The sequence below is a fragment of the Branchiostoma lanceolatum genome, chromosome 2 (assembly GCF_035083965.1).
Source record: "Branchiostoma lanceolatum isolate klBraLanc5 chromosome 2, klBraLanc5.hap2, whole genome shotgun sequence".
NCBI lineage: Eukaryota > Metazoa > Chordata > Leptocardii > Amphioxiformes > Branchiostomatidae > Branchiostoma > Branchiostoma lanceolatum.
In genome coordinates this window covers 33,847,617-33,864,378 of record NC_089723.1, presented here as the reverse complement: position 1 = coordinate 33,864,378, position 16,762 = coordinate 33,847,617, and the positions used below count along the sequence as shown (strand labels likewise).

The window sequence follows — 16,762 nt, the reverse complement described above, 5'->3', positions numbered from 1 at the left end:
ATCTACAATTTATGAATGTGGATGTGAAACTAACGACAGTTTCGACTTCCATTCTACTGAATACGTATAAGATTTCTGTATAACCGGCGCATCCTTACTGGCGTCCTGACCATTAACACATATAATCTGCGTAGCCCCGAGTCCACGCTAGATAAGGAAGAAGATCATGGCTGAAAATAAAGTTAATATTCCACACGTGGTCGCGAGTGTGTCCGCGTTCGTCGGTCTGGTCCTGCTGGTTGTTGGCTTGGCGACACCAGGATGGACGTCTGAGGGGGGTCTACCGGAAAGTAAGTACTCTACTTCTATAGAATGAGGCCAGCTTTGACTCGTATAATCAAAGTCGGTTTCTGAGAAGATATTCTAAAGCTGTTGATGTGTTTTGAGGGAAATTTGTATGCAGTGACTCAGGAGCTTAAAAACATCCAAGAAATGGAGGTATTGTTTTAGGTGTGTCTGTCTGTGCGTCTTGTCTGTCTGTGTGTCTGTGTTGTGTGTCTCAGTGTGTGTCTGTCTGTCTGTTTGTCTGTGTTTCCGGAACGTCTGAATAGATTGTGATGATATTTGGTATATGGATAGGTCTTGTAAAGACGAAGTTGAGCCCCCTGGTGTGTGTCCTTGGTACTGAAGCAGAGCTTCAGGTTTTTGTATCCTTTGTCCTGGACATGCAATGGTCTGAATTTTGAGGCAGGCGGGTAGATTTTACTGTAAGGAATAAGTGGTGTAGGTTTGGGGGCCCTTAGCAGTGTGTTTGAAACTGAGGTCAGTATTATTTGTCTTTGTCTTTATCTGATACATGTAATATATGATATATATAGATAACTAAGTATCTATGTGATATATAATTGACACATTTTGAATGGACAATTACACAATATTTATGATCACATATATACTTGTATATCAGAAGGGCCAGCTTCAATCCAGGCAACCCGGGGTCTCATTGTGTTCGGGGCGCTGAATCTTGTGTTTGGAATCATCTTTGCTGTCTCCCTCACAATGAAGAAAGCTGTTATCAAACCGGCAACATGTGCTGCATTGATGATAGCGGGAGGTAAGCACATGCGGGACTACCGCCGGACCCGAGTGTCAATTTTATCAAAAAAGTTACTTTCAAAACGTGGAATAAAGCTAGTTTCATTACCATGATAACTGAAAATAAGCGTAACAAGTACTTACCATGCATAAGATTTGAGAAATGTCACCTTGGCGAGATTTAAACGTGCGTAGAAAAATACGCCAGTATGATGAAAAAGACAAAAACATAGATACGATGAATTAGTTACAGCTTTTCTTGAAAGTTGATCTGTTGGTAGAACACATTCTTGAACAAGATCAAACTATAACTGTAATGAAATTATTGCTCAATCCTCCTTAATCCTGCTTGAGGGTAAATCTAATCCCTTTTAAAATGTTTATCATGGGCATGCTACTGATGTAATTTTTCAGTCAGGTTTACTGTCCCCTTTACACAACGGCCTTGGATCTGTAGTAAGTTAGTTGTTATAGGGACTATTGCTGTATTCTTGGAAACAAAACTTTTATTTTCGCAACTCAAGGTATTCTCGGCGACGTCGGGGCCGCCATCTTTACCGGCTACCAGCTGATCAACTCTCCCGACATGCCTTTCGGCTACTCCTTCTACCTGACGTGGGCCCAGACCCTGTTCTCCGTGGGCGGGGGTGTCATCATCCTGTTGGAGGAACGGAAAGTCACCGCCGAAGAAGACGAAGCTGTTGTACGTGCACTCAGCGAACTCTGAAAAGTCAAAAGTTTTTCCTGTTTTTCCCAGTAGCAGAAAAGGGTGTTTGTAGTCACTTGACAACGGTGTGTGTATTGTCCGCCATGCTATAGGTGCTCAAACTAGCTTGAAGCAGTCATGCAAATTTGAATTTGTGTATCTAATCACAGTCACATCATAAACAGCCAATTCTATTCGTCTTACTCTTCGAGGTTCAACCAACTAGCATGGTGGCTATGACGTCACAGACAAGTACACACTTTAAGTGGTAGTTTGTAGACTTCTGTTGTCGGATATTGTAGAAAATTGAAACTTTGTCATGGACTAAGCACTAAGATCTAAAGGTTTAACGTTAACCCACAATATACCGATGTTGTGGGAGCTCTAGTATCGGACATTTCCCCGTGACGCATAGACATTATTTCGATACGCAATTCAGCACCACAAGAACGTCAACGACGTGATCTAAATGGTGGTATAAATGTTCCCCAGGATGATTGCGTGGTTCTAACTAAATTAATGTCGATTAACTACTGTAACCGCGACCCCATTAAACGACAATAACCTTTACAAAGATCACTGTTATCCTCATAAGGACAAATGGTCATGAATGAATTATTAGTCTAGGATTTGACACATGTCTGGCCAACTCAACAGCAGAAACAAATGCTGCTTAATAGAATGCAAGGGTCAATTAAACAATTTCTGTACTTGCCATTATTTCATGTATACCAACATCGAGTTGCGCCTCCCTTATTTTCATTTACGTATTGATAAGTGAAACGTCAAGGATATCAGACAAACATTGACGTTAACAGAACTGTCATAACGATAGGGTACCCAACTACCGTTAAGGATTGCACAAACTGTGTGTTGTTTTAGTGTCGACAAGTGGGCGGAAATAATCCTCCACCAAAATCGGACCAGTCAGGATACCACACTACATATTCCCTACGAACGCACAATGCTTCCTACTGGCAGTTCAAACACTTAAGCTGTTTTTTTAAGCGTTTATGCCATTCTTCAATAGAAAACCATAGAATTTTAACATGAAAACTGCAGGGGCAGCTATTACTTGAACCTCCATGGTTAACCATATTATCAAACGTTACAATGGCGATCGATTGGTGGTGAGGTCAGCTGTAGCACTGCTCATGTGACACAGGTAAACAAGTCTCTGTGACTTTCCGTCAGGTGAGCTCAGGTGCCCCTTGTACCGGACGTTGCAGTTCAACCTTTACAATATTGGATTAATCCTCCCCCTCACCGGGTGTTTTCAGACTCTGGCACTGGGTGGTCCGAGACTCTGTCAGACTATTATCAAATCCAAATTTGGTGCCAAAAATCATTGTGCCTGCTCGACGTTGAGTACTGAATAACTATCACGAATGACAAGGAAAAGTATGTGGAGATCAAGGGCCCTAAACATTTCAGTAATCATTTTGTCCTAGCCTTGTCGTGATTTTACAGTGAATCGTAAAATCAGCATTTCTGGATGGCGTTTTGCAGCAGTCATGACTGGGGCATTTCGTGACGTATGAAAACTTTGCGTGGTCTAGGCACGGACCCGGCCCGATGATGTCACATAGAAACCTGTTTTGAACCAAAGTCGAACATCATCGAAACCTCAGATTACGTCATTATCAGCCAATCAACGGATGCACTGTTAGTACATTCTGAGATCTGATTGGCTGAGTGGCTTGGCAGCAAACGAGTGGCAACCCCAGGCCAGTACTGTATATAAAGCAGCTCACTGCGGTTCATTTTCATTAATCCTGACGTCACCCCATAGGCTGCTGCCTGAGGTAAGTCGTTGCCTGACTGAATGAAACCTAGACACGTCGGTGGAATAAATCTCTTGGTTGTAATGTGAGCATCATGCTAATACATGTTGTACTTAACTGGAAAAATAAGGGCCTCGTAATGCTGTCTGTAACCCTACCACTGCAAGTCGTTATGATATAGACTCGCTGTGCCAACTTGCAGGTAATTTGTTATCAGTTCTCTAGCTCCGTAGCGTGCAAATGTGAATATCGTGTGGGTATCATTAGAACTTTACTGAAGTGTAGAGCAATCGTGACATGGCTTCTTGTGTACTGCCTACTACTGGTGCCGTGGGCAGTGCCAACACGCACACACACCGCTTTTCATAGTTTAACAAGACCTGGAAATTCGAGTTTACATGTACCATTTTGCAGCTGTTTGGCCATAACTGAAAAGAATTTTAACATAAAAATGTCTCATATATTTTCCTGACCAGATGGCTGATACTGACGGGCGTGTGACAGCGAAACCAAAATCAGCGGCGACCATCACTGACAGAACAACATCAGGTGAGTTCACATTTCACGACAATTTCAATCAACTGATTTCATCATGAAAACGAAAAGAACTTGTTATCAATGTGCATGACTAATTGTAATGCATAACCATAATGTAACGCCACGTTTCACTGATGTCCTCAGATTTCTGCAGTGACGCGGCCCCTGACGTGATGTTGCTGTCCGGACGGCTGGACGCACCCTGTGACCAGTCGTACCTCCAGTCAGCTCAGAAAGGCTAAGCATCCTATAGCGTTTTTTGGGACGAGACGAGCTGTTATCGTCAATGGTGTACATTCCGGATACATGTATCAACACACTTCCACCTTTATGTATGGTACATAACGTTGCAGCCAATATACAAGCATGTATGTTGAGTCTCGCAGAGGCGGGGGTCCCAGGTAGAAAAAAATACCTGCCTCAAAATCCTCAAAATAGGATGGCATGAATATAGAACATGAGTGACAAGTCCTTAACAAAACTTAACGTTACTAATTTGCTGTTCAGAAACTGGCGGTTATTCTCCAAGCAGATGTTTGGTAGGAAGTTTGTAACATTCTTATTTGATCCCCCGGATCCAATGCATGGATATGCGTCGAAATAATGGGACAACTTAGAGAAATTCTACCTTTAAGCATATGCTTGGAGATCAGATGTGTTAAGAGTTTTGTCAAGGACACAGGTTCACATGCAACTACGTCATTTGTACAACTGTGTGCAACTGTTGTAACTAATACACAAATTCTGTCATCCTGCACCTGATTCTGTCTTTACTGCTTGTTGTTACTGGATGGCAGTTGGGTATTATCATAGATGTAACCCTTATGTCAGTTACTGAGTCGTATGATAATGTAGCTCTAGTATCAAACATGTAACGTTACATGTAGTAGTAGTCCACTGTTTTCTGCTGCTGCAGTAGTCGAAGCATGTTACATGTCCCCGTGACGTACAGTAACCTTGCTAGTTGGTTGTTGAACAGAGGCCAAACAGGGATGTTTTGCTGAACAGTGATCCAAGTGTCACCAAATGCAATATAAGATCAAGTGAAAGCGTGTCGATGTGGGGAATCTCACGTAGAATGTAGTCTCAGGCGACCAGACTGCCAATACAGTACGCTGACCAATAATCGGAGTCAGAAGGTCCGTGGGTGGCTACATAGAATGAGAGTTTGGTCTTATAGATTCTGGTTCAGAGTCAAGATTTGCGTGGTAGACGATGTAACCGCATACGATCGACACAGTGGACGAACGATTGGATCAGCTAGCATTGCGCATGTATGTCTGATCGATAGGTCTTACTCAGGGGGGCTGTGGTAAAATCTCCTTGGGGGCACATTTATCAATGCAAGATGCCGAGGATCTAGTCTGTACTATATATGTAGGCCCTGAAACAGTCTGGCATCCAGGCTAGTACCTTCCAGACATAAGCAGACAAGTGGGACTTTCCGTTGGCCAGCAGATCAGCTCATATCAGGCTCGCGTGGGACTTTCCAACGTAGCTTGCATATTGTATAGTTACCCACACCACCGGATGTTTTCAGACGCTGGCTTGGGTTTCGACTTTGTCAGACGATACCAAATTGGAACACCGCCAAAACAATTGTGCCAGGTTCTGAATAGCTGTGTTGAAGAATTTCGATAGCAAATATTCTTTGCTTTCTTAACAAACAGCAGTGCAGGCAACAATTCTCTTAACATCGATTGTTGGTCAGGCCAGCTTTAGCACCGCTCACGTGCCGTCCAGGCACGGTACACAGTCTGTGAGACTTTCCGTCGGTTTCAGCTCAGGTGCCCGTGCCCTGTCATTACAATTATCCCCCTGAACGGATTGTGCAGCGCCTGCACGGGGAGGTCAGAAACTAATCTATCATTGTGCCAGCTCATTGTTGCGTGTTGTGTAACAATCACTTTTTGATAAAGAAAACTACATGTTACAATTATGATTTACCCAACAGTATAAGTAACAATTTTTTTGCCAATCTTGCTGTAGTGGAAAGTATAATGCAGTTGCAGAGATAAACATTCCCGCTTTGTATTACGTTATGATATTTTTTCTGTCACATAAACATCAGAAGTAAACCAACCAACATTGGGCTTTTCAAGTGTATCAGCTTGGGAACAGCAACAATGAATCGTCATTTTTGAGTTTTTGACTCGACGTACAAAAATGTATGGAGGCAGAGATTACATGTAATATTCCCCAGTCGGGGTTTTCCGTTGGCATCGCACTATTCAATTGTCTGAATATTGTTTGACAGGTACGGAGTGTAATTGTTCTGATGGGACTTCCCCTGACAAATGGAAATCCCACGATACAGGCAATGATGTTATTACTAACCAATCAGCGCTTGAAACGTAAGCACATTCTAAGCTGTGATTGGCTAAACGGTGAACGATGGGGAATCCCGATGATGTCATACACAGGAACAGTATATAAAGCCGCCTGCAGCTAAGAGTGCTTACTTTAACATTCTTTTACCGAATCTTTAGGGCCGCGGCCGTTCTGTGCTATTTGCACGTCAGAAAGTGACACTGACAGCTACAGAAGTAAGGTAAGTCGTGTGTGTTTACTATCATCTTGCTTCCCATTTGGCTGAAAGGGCTGAAAGGGGAGGGGGTGACACAATGTATGCTGCATGTCATCCTAAAACTGTGAAAGCAACAGTTGTAAACGCGCTAAGCTTAATGGCTTAATGATGAGTGACTTCAGGCTAGATTGCCTTTTCTCACTAGTACACCTAGGCGTGACAATGTGTACCAATATTGAACCGGGGTAGGCAATGCATTTTTGCGTGAAGCATCAGGCCTTAATGTATGTTGCTAGAGGGATTTCTACTTCGTACGTCGCCACTGCTATCAGTAAAATACAACTCAGCCATGGTTTTGTTCTGCATTACAAGTAGAGTAAGTGACGTCACACCGAAGCTGAATGAACCGAAATGACTTCACTGAAAGTTGGACTGAAAACTCGCACCTAGAGGCTAGCGATAACTTAATAAAATTGTTTAGAATAATATGATTGTGTAAATACCATTAACAGGAATCTTTCTAATTCCTTTTCAGACGAGAGAGATGGCTCCACCGATCATCATTAAGGAAGTGGACTCTGACGGTCGTGTGACTGTCACTATGCCACCAACATTGGTGACCAGCATCCATATCCCAGACACCACAAAATCACGTGAGTTCATTTCGACTTTAGTTTACTGTTTTCAGGGAAAATAACATCCTTTTTGCTGGAAAGAATGCCCAGATATGCCATTGAATAGTTAGTAATTTGGTTGATTTACATAACTGAAAGCTCTTTATCCCAGTAAACGATCTACAATGTATATCTCCTCAGAGTTCTGCAATGGAGCAGCACCAACCATGCTGGAGACGCCCGGCGACCAGCTGTACCTCCAGTCGTCACAGAAAGGCTAAAGCCCTAGATTGTTGTGGGACGATCGCGAGACTTCAGCTGTCATCATCAAGTACATTCCAGCTATCAACACACTTTAACATTGACATTACCTGGGCTACATCCATCCAAATGAAACATTCTACATATATGACAGTCTTTGATTTTAGTAGGTACATACACGTAGTAAGTGACCACAAACTTTCTCTGTACAGAGCTATCTGTTAAGAGGATAGTTAGTGTTGTAAAGGCTAACAAGACCAATCATTGAAACATCACAATTACCTTTACGAATACAGTTCTGGTACATGTATAGCAATTGTGTCACGATCACTGCAGTCTACCACTGTAAATGTCAATCATGCAGTTTTTTTTAATCGACCAGATAAGCTGAGTCTCGGGGGCAGGGGTCCCATGTAGAATAAACCCTGCCTCAGAGTAGTAGAATTATTAGGATAAATAAGATTTGTTCTGTAAAAAAGGGATGACAAGGGTATAGGAGCTGAATACAAGGAGCTGAATAGAGCTAACCAACACTATTTTGTTGTTAAAAATTAGGTGGTCATTACGATCATCATCATCATAACGAAGATGTTCACACACAACTACATTTATGTCAACAGCCTGTGTGCGCAAGTGTTGGAACTAATACACCTATTCTGTCATCCTACACCTGTCTCTGAGTTTAATTGTTTTTATTACTGACAATTTGACAATTAGGCATTATATAAAGAAAGTGTAACCATAATGTCAACAGCTATTGTGTTGGTCAAACCCTTGGTCCTGGTTTGCAGAGAGACCTCACTAATATAGAACTGATGCAGATAATGATTGAGTCAGCCGAAGGTATACCCAACATCAGAAACCCTTATGGTAGTTTTACACAGCACTAGCTTCCAGATTCTGATTTGACCCCAAAGACGCCCTGGTTACACGGTGCAGATAACCAAGTAGATGAGAAGGACCTTCTGGATATCAATAATCAACTGAACACAAGCTGCCTAAATGTCATCAATCTGTGGAGAAACAAATCCTGGATGTTGTTTAGATTGGGGGAAACCTTAACGAGGAAACGAATTTGTAATCATTGTCAATGAAGATTTGAAGCTCTGTCATGGGCATTATCACTGAGGTGTAATCATGATGTCAGTTGCTGGATCGTAAGTAACGTTAGCTCTAGTATCGGACATGTATTTGTCCCCGCGACGTATAGAAACTTTGTCAGGCGGCTGATGATGAACGGGAAACAAATAGGGGTGTCTTGCTGAATAGTGATTAGTGAAAGCGTGCCGATGTGGGGGAAATGTTAACCTTACCGTGGATTGAATCTCCTGGCCAATTATTCCACCATTTTTTTTGCCGAATTCTACGATCCGCACCCCCGTAGGAGGGCCTGGTGGAGGCAAAATAGAATGAGAGTGTGGTCATAGGTTCCGGTTAGAGTCAACTGCCAGATTTGCGTGGTGACGATGTAACCACATACGATCGACACAGTGCATGGACCAACGATTGGATCAGCTTTTAGCACTACTCATAATCCGATCACGTACCGTCCAGACACGGGTTCACAGTCTCTGGGACTTTCCGTCAGCTCAGGTGCCCCTTGTATGGGACTTTGCAGTTTAACATTTATTTTAATACAATTTTCACCCTCAACGGTTTGTTTTCAGGCTCTGGGGTCCGTAACTAATACTAATCCAAATTTGGAGGTAAAAATATTGTGCTACCTCATTGGTGTGTACTATATTATTATCACTAATGATAAAGAAAGCTACATGGAACAATTATGCTTTAATATACCCAACAGAATAAGTAACAAATGTCTTGTCAATCTTGCTGTATTGCAAAGTAGAATGTTGCAATTGTTGGGTTAAACGTTCTCCCTTTGCATTCTTTTTATGATTTTTCCATCCAATAAACATGAGGAATAACCAACATTAAACATTTCAATTGTATCAGTTTGGGAAAAGCAATATAATTTTTAGAATGCAAATTGCCGGCTAGCCGTCATTTTGGAGGTTTTTACTCGACGTACGGAGGCAGAGATCACATGTAACATTCCTCTGTCGGGGTTTTCCATTAGTCTCGCACTATTCAAGTGTCTGAATAATGTTTGTCAGGTACGCAGTGTTGTTTTCGCGGCTGGGACTTACCCTGACGTATGGAAACCCCGCGGGACAAACAATGAGGTCATATAGAAACTTGTTTCGAATAGAAACATTACCCGAAACTTGAGCCGAAACCTGAAGTGCAGTCATCGCTAACCAATCAACGCTTGGAACGTCAGCACATTATGAGCTGTGATTGGCTAACTGTGGCGTGATAGCAAACGAGCGGGAATCCCGGTGATGTCATACCCAGGGAAGGGTATATAAATCCTTCACAGTTCACAGTGCTTAATTCATTGATCAGGTTTTAGGGCCAGTAGCTAACAGTATATCAATAGGGTACGAGTAAAGTAAGTGATGTGTGTTCAATATGAATGTGCTTCCAATTTAAAATGTTCCATGTCTTTGCAAAACTGTATCGCTCTGCTTGTCCGCACTACGCTAATTGGCGTGACCAGCAGTGCAATGTGTATCAATTGTGCAGCAGGGCAGACAATGCAGTTGTGTGCGAAGCAAAAGGCCATAATATATGTTGAACGAGGAATTTCTAAGGCATCCGTAATCACTGCTGTCGGCAACTACAACCAGGAAATTAAAGTTGGACTGAAAACTCAGACCTAGCGACCTGTAACCTAATACAACTGTTTAAAAATGACATGATTCTGTAGATATCATTAACAGGAATCTTTCTAATTCCTTTCCAGACCAGAGAGATAGCTCCATCTATCATTATTGAGGACGTGGGCACTGACAGGTGTTTTGACTGTGACAGGAACACCAACGTCAGCGGAGTATCCCTGAAAACATTACCGACGAGCATTCCTGACATCACAATATCACGTCAGCTCGCCCTTTACAACATTTCAGGGAAAACAACATCCTTTTTACTGGGAAGAATGCCCAGATATGTCAGTGAATAATAGGCAATTTGGTTGATTTACATAATTGAAAGCTCTTCATCCCAGTAAACGGTCTATAATGTATCTCCTCAGAGATCTCCTACCATACTGTTGTCGGGACAACTGGACACGCCCAGCGACCATCCCCAGCCATCTCCGAGATGAAAGGCTAAGGCCCTAGAATTTTGTGGGACGAGACTTCAGCTGTCATCATCTAGTACATTCCAGCACTTTAACATTAACATTACTTGGGCTACATCCAAATGTAATATTCTACATATATGGCAGTCTTTGATGTAGTCTTTGAAAAGTGGTAACGTTACATACATGTAATCAGTCACCATAGCCATCCTCTGTACAGACTGTCAGGGCAACCTGTTAAAGAGTTGATGTAGCAAAGGGTAAGAAGACCAATCATTGGAATTGATTCATAACCATCACAATTACCTTTACAGTACAGTTATATGTATGGAAATTGCGTCACGATCACTGCAGTCTACCACTGTGAATGTTAACCACGTACTTTGTTTAAAACCTCCTTGGTTTAAGCAACCAGATAAGCTGAGTCTCGGAGGCAGGGGTCCCACGTAAAAATACCCTGCCTCAGTATAATAATTAGGATAGATAAGATTTGTTCTGTAAAAAGGATGACAAGGATATAGGAGCTGAATACAAGGAGCTGAATAGAGCTAACCAACACTATTTTGTTGTTAAAATCAGGTGGATATTACGATCGTCATCATCCGAACGAAGATGCTCACGAACAACTGCATTTATGTCAACAGCTTGTGTGTGCATCTTTTGGAAATAATACACCGATTCTGTCATCCTGCACCAGACTCTGTCTTTACTGGTTGCTGTTTTTACTGAATATGACGGATGGCCATTATATTAAAAAAAGTGTAACCATAATGTCAGCAGCTATTGTGTTGTAAGCCCTGATTGGCCTTGGTTTGCAGAGACCTCACTAATATAGGACTGATGCAGATTGTTTTGAGGCAGCCAATGATGTACCCAACATCTCGGAAACCTTTATGGTAGTTTTGCACATGTACAGCACTAGCTACCAGATTCTAATTTGACCCCAAAGTTGTCCTGGTTACATGATGCAGATACCAAGTAGATGAGAGGGACCTTCAGCTGCAGAATACCAACTGAATACTGCCCAACTTATGAATCTGTTGGAAAACAAAACCTGGATGTTGTTTAGATTGGGGAAATCCTTATTAACCGAGGAAACATCTCTCAAAGAATTAGTAATCATTGTCAAGAAAGATACAATGCTCTATCATGGGCATCATCACCAAGGGGTAATCATAATGTCATTTGCTGGTCGAATGTAGCTCTAGTTTCGGACATGACCCCGTGACGTATGGAAACCTTGCCGATGGCGGCTGATGAACTGGGGCCGAACAGGGGTGTTTTGCTGAACAGTGAGCCAAGTGTCATCAAATGCAATATAGGATTTAGTGAAAGCGTGCGTGTCGGTGTGGGGAATCTCACATAGAATGTAGTCTCTATCAGACTGAATACAGTACGCTGGCTAAGGAGAATAATTTGCCAGGGGCGTTTGGCTACCAAAAGGGTTGACCGGTCGCGCTGAATCTCCTGGCAAATTATTTATATTTTTTGCCGAGTTCTACGATCCGTATCTCCGTAGGAAGGCCTGGTGGAGGCTACATAGAAAGAGTGCGGTCTTAGGTTCCGGTAAGAGTCAAAGGCCAGGCTTGCGTGGTATCACGTAGACCTAGACGATGTAACCGCATTCGATCGACACAGTGGAAGAACGATTGGATCAGCCTTTAGCAATGCTTATTTATGCCTGATAGGTCTAACTCAGGAGGGCTGTGGTAAAATTTCCTTGGGGGCATGTTGGCCAAGGAGCCGAGGATCTAGTCCGATATGTGTAGGCCTTGAAACAGCCTGACATCCAGGCTAGAACCTACCAGACGTAAACAGACAAGTGGGGCTTTCCGTTGGCCAGCAGTTCAGCTCAGGCTAGCGTGGGACTTTCCAAGTTGGCTTGCATATTATATAATTACCCACCCCCACCGGATGTTTTCAGACGTTGGCTTGGGTTTCGACTTTCTGTCAGACGACACCAAATTGGAACACCGCCAAAACAATTGTGCCAGGTACTGAATAGCTGGTATAGGGTATGTTTTGCTCACGTACCGTCCAGACACAGATAAACAGTCCGTGGGACTTTCCGTCATTTTCAGCTCAGGTGCCCCTTGTACGGGACTTTGCAGTTTAACCTTTCAATACAGTCTGGACTCGGGGGCGGTCCGAAACTCAGACTAATCCAAATTTACTGGTGGAAAAAATTATTGTGGTAGCTCGTCGGTGTGTACAATATAACTATCACTAATGCTAAAGTAAACTACATGGAAAATGCTTTAATCTCTTAACACCCAACAGTATAGGTAACAACTGTTTGGGCAATCGTGCTGTAGTGACAAATAGAATGTTGCAGCTCTAGAGATAAACATTCCCGCTTTGTATTCCCATTATGAATATTTTTCTGTCACATAAACATTGCAAATAACCAACATTCGAGCTGGTGGATAGTCAACTTCATGTTGCAGCTGTAGAGTTAAACATTCTCTGTTTGTATTCTCAATATGCATTCTCCATCAAATAAACACTAGGGAAAATCAAGATTGAATATCAGATTCAGCTGGTGAACAGCAGTAATGTTTGTTGGCGCTGATTCCAACTAGTGCAACTGGCTAGCAACTTGAATAATTTTTTGGAGTTTTTTACTCGCCGTACGTATACGGAGACAGAGATAACTAAAAAGGTAAAAAAAGTCATCCTAAATTGAGGTGAAGCATAATGCTTTTTCAAGTAGTTAGTGGTAGTGCAATGCGGCTTCGCCACGGCTCGCGTTTTTTGGCCAAGCACACCGGGGCACCCCTAAGTATGTGTTGGGTTCTTTTACGTGCAGAGGTTTGACGCTTGAGGCTTACGGCTACGGCTCATACACGGGGCCGTAGGGGCCGCCGGCTTTACGTCACCATCCGAAATCACGAATGCAATCCCTTGCAACATGTCCGAGCTCGAGTCGACCCCTAGGATCGAACGCGGGCCCTAGGATCCACGGAATTTGATCCAGGTGGCGAAGCAGCGGGGTTGCGTTACCGCTTGCGCCACGGGGACATGATAACATGTAACGTCAACATTCCTCTGTCGGGGCTATACACACGTATCTGAATAGTGTTTGTCAGGTACGCAGTGTTTTTGTCTTGGCTGGGACCTTCCTGACGTATGGAAACCCCGCGAGACAAACAATGATGTCATATAGAAACTTGTTTCGATTAAAAACATTACTCGAAACTTGAGCCGAAACCAGAAGTGAAGTCATCACTAACCAATCAACGCTTGGAACGTAGACACATTCTGAGCTGTGATTGGCTAACTGTGGCATGTCAGCAAATTAAGTTAACGAGTGGGAATCCCGGTGACGTCATACGCAGGGAAGAGTATATAAAGCCGCTCGCAGCTCACAGCACTTTATCTATCCAGTTTCTAGGGCGTTTGGGGCCAGGGGGGTGCTGCGCTACTTGCACAGTGACACTGACAGTGACATTGACAGGAGTAAGGTAAGTCATGTTAACTTTGTTCTCTATGATCGTGTTTTCAATTTTTTTCTGACGCTCTCGGGGTCTCCGTCAAATGCTGCATGTCATCCCAATAACCGTGAAAGCTGTTGTGAAAAAAAGGCTCACTGATTGAAAGCGCACCAATCTTGATAATGAGAAACTTGGCTATCCCAGTATCCTTAGGTGGCTTGTTCTCAGTACGCTATGCCGTGACAATTACAAGTTATCTGTGCGTGAAAAAAAACGCAGTCTGATCTGAGGCAAGGGGCCACAATATATTTTGCCTTAGAAATTTCTATACTGCCGTCAACAAACACAACACATAGATTTGTCCAGTGCATTACAAGTTAAGAATGACGTCACACCGAAACTTACTAGTCTTGAACCGAAACCTGACATCACCGAAAGTTGGACGGAAAACTCACAACTAGTGGGCGCCTAATACAACTATTTGTAAATATCTGTGATTTTTTCCTGCCCAGAACGATGACTCAATCAAAGCACATGGATGTCCGCATGGACACCGACGGGCGTGCGACAGGGAAACCACCATCAGCGACAAGCATCACTGACAGCACAACATCACGTGAGTTCACATTTCACGACTTTACTTTCCTGTTTTCAGGGGTAACGTTATATGCTGTAAATGCGAATTGTTCGTGGGGACTTAATTACGCGGTAGGGAAATACTGGAGTGTTCGCGGTGTTTTTGAGTTCGCGTTTGAAACAATAGTAGCACAACAGCCACACAATGGAACATGATTTTAAGTTCGCGGTAAAGAGTTCACCGCGAAAACAAAACCACTGCAAACATTTCTGCATTCACAGTATCTTCTTCGCTGAAAAAAATTCCAGGTATGCCAGTGAATAGTTTCATGAGGTTGGTGATTTGGTTTGCTTCCAAAATTTAAATCAAAAGCTCTTTCCGCACTTTAATTAACCAAAAGATAGTCATCCACAACAAATGTGTAATAGACTGGGAGGAGGCCTAAAGAGAACGACAAGTGTACAAGTTTGCTGCAGGCTGTGTGGATCAGCAAATCTACTCCAGTCATGAATGGTGATGAGAAAGGATACAGCCTTACATCCTTCCCATTTCAGCGACACCTAGCTGCAGTGAGAAGTAGAACATGCCAGTGTTGCCCTGACAGGAGTAAAGCTCACTAAAAGGAGGGCTTACGTACATTGTACTGAAATTATTATCTCTTGGTTGAGTTTATGGAACTTAGTTAATCATGTCTAAATATGAGTATCGAAGGACAATTTGTATTGGAGAATAATCAATATCTTCAATAATCTTTAGTAAATTGATAAAGGTTAGACATCCAAGTAAATGACCTATAATATATTTTCTCAGTATTCTGCTGTGGAGCAGCACCACCAATGCTGTTGTCAGGACGACTGCGTACACCCGGTGACCAGTCCTTCCCCCCATCATCTGAGATGAAAGGCTAAAGCCCTAGTTTATTGTGGGACGAGACTTCAGCTGTCATCAAGTACATTCCAGCTATCAACATTAACATTACCTGGGCTAGATCAAAATGCAACATTCTACACATATGACAGTATTTGATTTAGTATGTACAGTATTGTGGCACATACACTAACGTTAACATTTCTCTGTACAGGGCTATCTATTAAGAGGATAGTTAGTGTTGTAAAGGGTAACAAGACCAATCGTTGGACTTGACTATCACAATTACCTTTACGTATACAGTACTGGTAACGGTACATGTATGACAACTGTGTCACGATCACTGCAGTCTACCACTGTAAATGTCAACCATGCAGTTTTTTAAGTAACCAGATAAGCTGAGTCTCAGAGGCAGGGGTCCCATGTAGAAAAGAAAACCTGCCTCACAGTATATATACATTATTGTAAAATGTTCTGTAAAAAATGGATGACAAGAGTGAAGATGAAAGCACTATACCAATTGACTTGCTGTTCAAAAACAGGTGGTTATTCTCCAAGCAGATGTTGGGAGGGAAGCTTGTGACATGCTTATTTGGCCCTCGTAAAGGATGTTTGTAACAGGATAATGCGACAAGTTAATGAGAGAATATCCCAACTCCTAACATCTGCTTTGAGATCAGACAAATGTGTTAGAGATCTACTTGTGCATCTTACTGTACGAGTGAACAATACAGTCATCATCACGAAGATGTTCACATACAACTTTGTACAAAAGCCTGTATGCGCAAGTATTAGAACTTTAAATACACCTCTCCTGTCATCCTACACCTGACTCTGTGTTTACTGGTTGTTGTCACTGATCATGACGGGTCCCCCGAAAGTGCGAAATGGAACGAAATGGAACGAAATGGAACGAAATGGAACGAAATGGAACGAAATGGAACGAAATGGAACGAAATGGAACGAAATGGAACGAAATGGAACGAAATGGAACGAAATGGAACGAAATGGAACGAAATGGAACGAAATGGAACGGAATGGAACGAAATGGAACGAAATGGAACGAACTAAAACATATGTAACATTATGAAATGAAATACCAGTAGATAGCGAAATATAAGGGACGTTGTAACATTCACAGTAGACGGGAACAGGAAGCAAATATAACGTGTTTTATTTCTTGAATCTGTTTGATAATAGTAAATACAACGTTTTTGCCGCGTTCGTGTGGCTAAATTCTTCCCTGAAAATGGGGGCGCCGCGTGCAAAGAGCTC

General features: G+C 42.6%; 1 protein-coding gene and 1 long non-coding RNA gene across 3 annotated transcripts; both read left to right on the top strand.

The window, feature by feature from the left end:
* Positions 1 to 49: 49 nt before the first annotated feature.
* Positions 50 to 2,461, top strand: LOC136426762 (uncharacterized). The gene is made up of 3 exons (XM_066415494.1): positions 50 to 290; positions 908 to 1,054; positions 1,560 to 2,461. Exons 1-3 carry the CDS (start codon positions 167 to 169, stop codon positions 1,760 to 1,762), a joined length of 474 nt encoding a protein of 157 aa, XP_066271591.1. The 5' UTR covers positions 50 to 166; the 3' UTR covers positions 1,763 to 2,461.
* Positions 2,462 to 3,358: 897 nt separating this feature from the next.
* LOC136428762 (uncharacterized) lies at positions 3,359 to 16,312 on the top strand. 2 transcript variants are annotated; one of them, XR_010754656.1, is made up of 9 exons: positions 3,359 to 3,546; positions 4,002 to 4,074; positions 4,207 to 6,613; positions 7,125 to 7,242; positions 7,405 to 9,919; positions 10,274 to 10,409; positions 10,562 to 14,073; positions 14,556 to 14,659; positions 15,431 to 16,312. It is a non-coding gene; the product is annotated as an uncharacterized lncRNA (long non-coding RNA). The 2 variants fall into 2 exon arrangements; XR_010754657.1 differs by having other exon boundaries at positions 3,511 to 3,610.
* Positions 16,313 to 16,762: the final 450 nt, after the last annotated feature.